The sequence below is a fragment of the Arachis hypogaea genome, chromosome 15 (assembly GCF_003086295.3).
Source record: "Arachis hypogaea cultivar Tifrunner chromosome 15, arahy.Tifrunner.gnm2.J5K5, whole genome shotgun sequence".
Lineage (NCBI taxonomy): Eukaryota > Viridiplantae > Streptophyta > Magnoliopsida > Fabales > Fabaceae > Arachis > Arachis hypogaea.
In genome coordinates, this window is record NC_092050.1 from 31523180 (window position 1) to 31532167 (window position 8988).

The 8988-nt window shown below is 36.5% G+C and overlaps 1 protein-coding gene and 1 pseudogene across 1 annotated transcript; both read left to right on the plus strand.

Annotated features, from left to right (window-relative positions):
* The first annotated feature begins 326 nt into the window (after positions 1-326).
* On the plus strand, positions 327-8006 carry LOC112750122 (uncharacterized). Its single transcript, XM_072218994.1, has 4 exons — positions 327-868; positions 2654-3080; positions 3233-3803; positions 4528-8006. The coding sequence occupies exons 3-4, from the start codon at positions 3633-3635 to the stop codon at positions 4807-4809; spliced, it is 453 nt and encodes a 150-aa protein (XP_072075095.1). The 5' UTR covers positions 327-868; positions 2654-3080; positions 3233-3632; the 3' UTR covers positions 4810-8006.
* Positions 4916-8006, plus strand: LOC112748235 (serine carboxypeptidase-like 50; annotated as a pseudogene).
* Positions 8007-8988: the final 982 nt, after the last annotated feature.

An 8988-nucleotide genomic window follows, 5' to 3' on the forward strand; every position in this document is an offset into this window, starting at 1 on the left:
AAGATATTTTTTTATTTTTTAGTGTGTTTGAAAAATTTCTAGTAGTAAAAATAAAATACTAGAAAAATAAAAAAAATAATTTTTTGGAGAAGCTGTAATTTATATTTTTTTTTAAAAGATCTTTTTCTTTAAAAAAATATTTTTCATGTAATAAATAAACAAAAAAGTACTTTTATATTGTTATATTAAAAAATAATTAATAAATAAAAAGATTTTTTTGTATGAACCCAAATATAAAATTATTTTTATTTTTTTTAAAATTAAAAAAAAAAGATAATTCTAAAAAAAAAAATTTTTAAAAATTTACCCAAACTAACCTTAGGCTTATTGAGCAGCTGAATCACTCAACCGTGAGCCTTCACTTCTCTTCACTCTCGCTTCTCAAATCGTAGCCTCTCTTCGAGCCACGCCGCCGCCGTCCGTGTAGCCACTTCCCCCAAGCCTCCAACCCCTGCTCTCTTCTTCCGCGAGCTCGGCCCATCTGTCATCTTCGTCTTCTCGCCGTCGTCTGCATCTTCTCGCCGTAAGAGAAACCACTATCAGAATTGCCCCAAGCCCCTTCTCCTCTCCTTCCCTTAGCAGAGCTACTACCCTCACTCAACCTCAACCAAAGAGAAACCCTAGTCTCCACCACCGCAAGGAGTTCGCTACCACCGTAAGAAGAGGTGACACAAGCCGTAGCCACTAGCCAGCCTTTATTGCCGCCGCCATTCAGCTCACCACCGCCATCCCACCGTCGTTCGGTTGTCCTTCACCGTCCAGTCTGCCGTAGCCTCCAACCACACTCTGCTCTTTTGGGAAGCTTTTTCGCGTCTCGTCGCAGCTCCAATTTGGTGGTCGCCCGTCCTCCGTCTGTCTGCTTCTCGTGGTCGGCATTCTTGCTCCTTCTCCCTCAATTGCTGCTCTGAGTTCCTGAATCTCTGTTTGTTCATTATTTTTTTATGAGTAATTTCTTTAGTTTGTTCATTATTTTAGTTTGTTCGTTCATGATCAATGATTTAATTGCAGAATGAGTTTTATTACTGATGATGAGCAATGAACATTATTGAACTGTTCTTGTTATGAGTAATGATTTTCTTAGGTTTCTCTGTTTTGAGTAATTTAGATTATTTTGTTTTACAGTAATTGTGGAACTGTTCTTGTGGTTCAAATGTTGTATTTTTTTTATTTAATTATTCAGTGTTGTGTTTATTGTCGTTGTTGATTGTTGCTGTTTGTTCTTGATGGTTCTGAACTTCTGATTGTTGATGTTTGTTCACTGCTGTGTTTGTTTACTGTTCTTGTTGTTCAAATGTTGTATTTTTTTATTTAATTATTCAGTGTTGTGTTTATTGTTGCTGCTGATTGTTGCTGTTTGTTTTTGAGGGTTCTGAACTTCTGATTGTTGATGTTTGTTTACTACTGTGTTTGTTCTTATGGTTCTTGATTGTTGCTATTTTTTTTATAGTGTTGTTTGTTTTTGCTGTGCTGCTACTTTTCATACTGCTACTTTTCATGTTTGTTTGTAGACTGATTTTTATTACCGATGTTGAGTAATGAACATTATTGAGCCATTCTTGTTATGAGTAATGATTTTCTTAGGTTTCTCTGTCATGAAATAATTTAGATTATTTTGTTTTACAGTAATTATTGAACTGTTCTTGTTGTTCAGATGTATTTTTTATCTAATTGTTCATGTTGTTTATTGTCCATCTTTGTTTGTTCGTCGATTTAGGATTCTGCTGCTACTAGTGTTGTTGTTCAGATTGAATTGTTGAATGATTACTTGGTTAGCTCTGCTCATTGCTATTGTGTTGTGTTGGACTCTGTTTTGTTGCTTTTTTTTGTGCTGTGCTGAAAATTGAAAATAATTTAGCTGAAATTATGCTTATTGCTACTCCTCATTGTTAGTCTTTGAAAGTTTATTAATCTTTGTTAAAATTATGCTGAAATTATGCTCATTGCTACTGCGCAAGTGTTCATTGTTAATCTTTAGAAAATTATACTAATCTTTGTTGAAATTATGCTGAAATTATGCTCATTGCTACTGCCCAAGTGTTCATTGTTAATCTTTGAAAGAAGTTTATTAATCTTTGTTGAAATTATGCTCATTGCTACTACTAATTGTTAATTTTTGAAATTATGCTGAAATTATGTAGTGCTTTAAATTTAGAAGACGTTTAAGATTTATCTTAAATTAGACTATAGTTATGTTTTAGAGTGTTTGTTTATAGTTTACTTGTTATTTTATTCTAAAATGGTTTGTTTGGTTGGACCACGGTTGAACCGGTTGGACCAGTAAACCAGTAGTTAGAGTGGTTCGATGACCGGTCTAGTTCTCAGGACCTTGGTGATTTGTGAATGTGAAATCATTGATTTTGTGTTGTTATGCTGCTGCTGCTGTTTTTTAATTTTTGTTGCTGATTGTTCTTGATTTCTGAATGTGAAATCATTTTGTGTTGTTATGCTGCTGCTGCTATTTTTTTATTTTTGTTGCTGATTGTTCTTGATTTCTGAATGTGAAATCATTGATTTTGTGTTGTTACGCTGCTGTTGCTGTTTTTTAGGGTGATTATTTGTTGCTGTTTTTTAATTTTTGAATTTTTGTTGATAGATTTTTTGATTATTTGTTGCTGTTTTTTAATTTCATCAAATTAAATGAATTAATACACAGGGAAGAAAAAGCAACCTTGACAAGCCATTGCAAGAAATACCTTGACAATCCTGAACCCTCATCACTCTCGGTCTCAGTCTCCCTCTCTAAGGAGTTCACTGCTACACTCACTCATCACAACGCCAACACCAGCCTCCACCCCTCCACTCAGTCACTCCTCGCCGTCGCCTCTAGTCGTTCAGTAGTGCACCAATCATGGACGAAGAGGAGAAACCTCATTCTCCTCCTCAACCTCTTCCCAACAACGACGAACATTCTAGAAGAAACCACATCAATGCTAACCTCAAAGACTCTCTCTTGTCTCAGCTCGCCAAATCCAACCCCTCTCTCTCCCTCGAAACACGCCATGTTTCCTCCCTCATTCAGCAGCGTCTCAAGAAGATGTTTCCTTCTTTCCACACCCCCCACGCACCCTCCTTTTGCATTGGTAGCTCCTTTCCCATACTTTTCTCCAAATTTTCAATCTTTTTTTATTTTGCTTATTGAGTGTCTTATTTTCTTTGGAATTGAAATGATCATAATGCGTATGCGGTTCTTCTTTCGATTTTAATTTTGCGCCCCCTTATGTGCTTTTTTTAGATGATACATAGGGCAATATCTGAGCTAAATGAGAATAAAGGGTCCACTGAAGAAGAAATTTCTAATTTCATTGTAAAGGAGTATGAGGATTTGCCATGGGCACATAAGAAGATTTTGGGTATTCAATTGGAGAAGCTTTGCCAGGATGAGGAGATTGTGTGTAATGAGGGTGGCAGATATGTTCTACAGGCTGATGGTGATGGAATAGATGGTGATCGGAAGGGGAGACAGGAATGTAAGAGTAAGAGGAAGAAGAGAGGAAAGAAGACAAGTCAGCATAGCATGGATGGAGGTGGAGAGCGAAAGCGGAAAAGAGTAAAAATCTGTGAATAGATTTAGAAGAGTGATAAGCCTAAAGAGGGAAGAGATGAGGCACAACATCAGGTTTATGATTTAGGTGATGCTAAGGACTGATGAGCCAATTAGTGTGGTGAAATGGACAGAAGAGAAGGGGGAAGAAGCACTTGACCAGTCAGCTGAAAGGGTTGGAGAGCAGAATAAATCACAAGGGGCTGGAGTTGTAGAACAATATGTTGAAGCAGAGCCTCTAGCACAGGAGTTACAGGATCAGGTATTATGGTGTTTCTATCATTTTTTGCATCTGCTGTTGGTACTTGATAGTTATCATTCATGTGGTGGAGCTGTTAGTTGTGAGTGCCCTTTTGTTGGAGCTCGTTTACTCGTTGTATCCAAGAATTTGCTTGATTAGAGAGTTTTAGGAAAGGTTTTTATAAAATAAGTGTCATATCTTTCCTTGCTACAATATTGGGATTTCTATGCTTTCATTTAATATAGAAAAGTGAAATTATTTAATAATGTGTACTTGGAGTTAATTTGATGACATTTGAAGCTTTCCTATACAGGACAGTATTGGGGAACAATTGGCATTTTCTTTCGTATATATTTGTGCCGTTATTTTTGTTTTCAATAAAGGGAAGCTTAGTCCTATAAATTTTCCACTCTGCCCAGAGTTCTTGGAAGGGCTGGATCCACTATGTAGATCTGTATTAGGAAGCTTTACCTTGCATATTCGCGAGAGGCTAATTTAACCCTACTCTGGGACATTTGGTGACAACCCTTGTCCTTTCCTGATCAATATTAGAAAGAAACTTTCAGAGAATTTGTTTTATTCTAATTTTTTTGCCTTACTGACCATCATCCTTTGTTCTTTAAATTATTCAGAGAAATATAATCTTATGCTTATTTTTTGTTCCATGTAACTATGAGCATGATGATATGCTTTTAAAATTTGTTGTCGGACATGATGATATGCTTTTAAAATTTGTTGCCAACAGTACTCCATAGTGCACCCAGAAACAATTTGTTCATCCCTCCCAACTGTGCTGAATGTTATTGATTACCAGAAGCCACTTGATCTTCTGGGTTCAGAATGTGTACTGTCAGAAGGACAATTGAAACAACAAATGTCTTCTTTGGATGTTCCTGAACAAAAGCAAGATGGGAACTCAGTATCTGGTGATCCTGAGAAGCATTCTCCAAATAACCAATGCAGAGGGGGGCACCTGAAATCTAAGCCAGTTGCAGATGATCCAGGAGTGCTTTTTACCGTTACGTGACCTTATTCTTGATGCACAAAAGCCCAAGGTAAATATTATCGAGAAGCAGTCGTAGTCATCTCCTCAAATTCAAGTTGCAGGTCAAGGAAGGCACAAGGAACCAACAATGTTTAAAAACAGAGCTATGTTAGCTCCTGAGAATGTTCATAATGATCAACCGCTACATGGAAATCAAGGATATGAGAATCCAGTATCTGGGAATGTTGAGCATCGTCCAGCTAAGCGTCCCAGAGGAAGGCCCCGTAAGTCAGAGACTGATGCAAACAACCCAAGGGAGTATAGTCGTGGCAGAGGCAGAGGTAGAGGCAGAGGTACTGGTAGAGGTCTAGGTCGAGGTCGAGGTAGAGGTAGAGGTCATGGTCGGGGAAGGCCTCGTAAAATAGATCAAGATGCAAATCATTCTGAGCAGCAATTGCAAACGGATGATCAAGATCAGCAGAATTCTAGTGGTAGGGGTAGAGGTAGAGGTAGAGGCATCAGCGGAGGCATAGGTGATGGTGTAGGTCGAGGTAGAGGAAAGGGGAGTGGTAGGGGGAGAGGGAGGCCTCGGAAAATAAAGCTAGACACAAACACAAACCAATGTGAGGAGCAGTTACAATCACAAGATCATGCTAAAGGTCTGGTTAAATCAAGGTTTGGTTTCAGAATCAAAACCTAAATCACAAGAGGCCTCTAAACCTGATTTCGGATACGAACCAGAGGCACTGGTTGAGACTCAATTACAAGCACCTGAACCCCAGGATAATATGGCCTCTTAAACCAGATCCAAGGCAGTCCTAGCTGCTCCTCTATGCTTAGCAACCTCTATGAGGTTGGAACTTGGAACCATGGACTTTCTCTAACAAGTCTCTCACTTTTCGACCCAACTTAGGCGCTGGAACAGTCTTTGCCTTCCTTTTTCTCGACAAAGCAGATCCTGATTGATTTTGCATGTGAATGGAAGTTTGGAATATGAAGTTAACTCAGAAGCAATTTTCTTGTGGGATCTGGAGTTTGTCATTCTTGTAGCTGCAGTAGATATTTCAATTAGAGTTTATGGAGTATCACAGTTTATTTCAATCATTTTGTTCCTTGTTTTTTTTTTTTTTGTGGTAACTTATCCGCATGGTGGATTGTTGATTGTTAGATATTAGATAACAAAACAAAAGTCAATTGTTCGAATTATTATCCTAGGTGCAAATTGATTGATGTGCGTTTTCATGATCATGATATAATTCGAAAAGCAACAGATGTTATGTGCAAATTGATTGTTCGAATAGTTATTCTTCTAGTATTTTATTTTGGGATGAAGCTACTAACACCTATTTAGGGGTGATAATTGATAGGATAGGATAAAATTTAAGCTACACTTTGTTTTTATTTGTAGATTTAAACTCTCAATTTGAATCTAATTTGCATCTTAATTCTCTTAACTTGACCATATTTAATTAAATTTATAAAAAGTAAATTATTTTTATTCAAACATAATATTTAGTCTTTCATATTTTATAATATTAAATATTATTATGTATTATTAGCAAATTAAATTGGTAGCAGCCAACGAGTAATAGCTCAAATGGCATAGTCTTCCCATACTCAATTAAGAGGTTGCGGGTTCGAATTTTCTATCTTTGGTAAAAAAAAAAATATAAAATAAATAAATTAGTAGCAAATTATCTGTCCTTACATGCTGTTGACTAGTTGCCAAATCGGTCCGATCGAGTTTGAGCGGAACGAATACCTGTTGGTGTGGGTGGTGCTGGGAATCCTAGCCTTATGTGAAACATTCTCCCTTAGGCCTTAATTGGAGGTGCAGATTCTTTTTCTTTTTCTTTGGCAAAATGATGATTTTTATTTTTTACTTCAATTTCTCTCTTTTCTACGTTAACATAGGTTACTTACAAATATTAATGCGTTAAGGTTAGCTTCCAGTAAGTACCATATCTTCCTCTGCTATCTTCTATGCTTTCTATGAAGCTCATAACTCGACTTTACCTCTCTCCCAAACCTCACTTCTCATTTGGCTCCAAGGTGGCCCCGGATGCTCCTCCATGATTGGCAACTTCTATGAGCTTGGTTGGACCATGGACTCTCACTGATGAATCACCCCTTACACTTCACCCTAACCCCGGTGCTTAGAATAGGATCTTTGGCCTACTCTTTCTTAATAACCCCATCGGTTCTGGATTCAGTGTAGCTGCAATAACACAAGAAATCCCAACTGATCAAAATGGTGTTGCAAAGCATCTCTTTGCTGCTATAACAAGGTTTGTTGAGCATGATCCTATTTTCAAGAACTGTCCTATTTATATTACTGGTGAAAGTTATGCTGGAAAGTATGTTCCTGCTATTGGATACTATATATTGAAGGAGAATTCGCGGCTGCGCGGTTCTAAGAGAGTGAATTTGGCTGGTTTGGCTATTGGAGATGGGTTGACTGACCCTGTTACACAAGTGGTTACTCATGCTGTTAATGCTTATTATATTGGTTTGATCAATGAGAGGTAGAGGAATGAGTTGGAGAAGGATCAATTGAAAGCGGTTAGGTTTGCGAAAGTTGAGGAATGTAACAGGGTTGGCTACTTTGTTTGATTACACAAGGAAAAAGCCGTATGGCGATGATGTAGTTGATAAATTCTTGAACAATGTGAAAGCTAAGAAGGCCTTAGGGGTAAACAATGAGTCACTTGTGTTTGAAGGATGCAGCGATGTGGTTGGCGCATGTTACATGCTGATGTGATGAAGAGTGTGAAGTACATGGTCGAGGATTTGGTGAGGAACACTAGGGTGTTGTTATATCAAGGTCAGCATGATATTCAGGATGGAGTGGTTCAGGTCGAGGCGTGGGTGAAGACGAAGAAGTGGGAAGAGATTGAGGATTTTTTGAATGCAGAGAGGAAGATATGGAAGGTGAACGGAGAGCTTGCTGGCTATGTCCAACAATGGAAGTCACTCACTAATGTTGTGGTGTTAGGGGCAGGGCATCTTTTACCATCTGATCAACCTATGACATCTCAAGCAATGATTGAAGATTGGGTCCTTGAAAAAGGTTTGTTTCAAAGTTTGTAACATCATGAAAATGTGTCAAGAAAATCATTGTGATTGAAGTATTGAACCATAAGTGTTGTAGTTTCGTTAGCAGGAACTGAACAACTCTTGGTTTAGGGACAACTTCCACTTCTTTATGTACCAATAAAAAAGTTAACTTTGTGATTTAAGTTGCCTATTGGAAGTGAATTTCTTGTTGGCTTAGTTATTATTTATGCTTCTATAGTAGTCATTTTGCTGAAACAAATCACATTTTCATCCTTAACAACATCTGTAGAAACTGCATGAATATAATTATAAATGTGTGCAACTTATTGCAGCAAAGTTAATGCTCCATATTCTTTGATCGCTTTGGATTGTAACCGTTTATGTAGTAGCGCTATATATATTCAATTCATTTATGGTTTCATACAAAATTACAAACTTCCCAAGTACTGAATTGGGTTCACTACTTCCTCCAACATTTCTCAGAGATCTTTAGACACGCAATTGCACAATTTGTTCAGTGCCAAATTGAGAATATCAAAATTATCGACCAAAAAAAAAAAAAAAAAAAAAAAAAAAAAAAGAATATCAAAATTATTCTGCTTGATTGAACTTGTATAAAAGAAAAGTTAATAAACTAGTTAATTTACATTATTTAATTCTTTAAGGTGTGTTTGGTACTATGTAAGTATATATAAATTGAAAATAAAGGGATACTTTAGCATAAAAATATATTTAGACAAAAAGATATGTACAAATAAAAAATAATTTAGGACAAACTACTAATTAGCATTAAAATGACTAAATTTTTTGTATCATGGGATCTTAGAGAACCTACAGCTGTAGAAAAATAGATTTCCTGTTTTAACACAAGTGTAATTTTTTTTTTTGGAAATGTAACACAAGTGTAATTGGAAATTGCTTTATGCATTGGAAGAACAATACTTTTAGTGCTTGCTCACCGGATATGAGAATTCTTTTGAAGAGGGACTTAGAATGACAAATAAATTGATGCCAAGTATCATTAAGCATTTGAAAAAATATTAAAATAACTTTGAATTAAAATTTAAAAGTAAACGTTGTGACAGATACTTTCACTCTTTTAGTAATAATAAAGTTCATTATTACTCTGTAAATACTACTTACACTTAGCTTCAATTTACACAA

Bases quoted from the DNA above. Each gene is read 5' to 3' on its own strand.
- LOC112750122 (XM_072218994.1), top strand. From the start codon at position 3,633: ATGCTAAGGACTGATGAGCCAATTAGTGTGGTGAAATGGACAGAAGAG. The intron at 3,804-4,527 runs GTATTATGGTGT...TGTTGCCAACAG, and splicing joins CACAGGAGTTACAGGATCAG to TACTCCATAGTGCACCCAGA.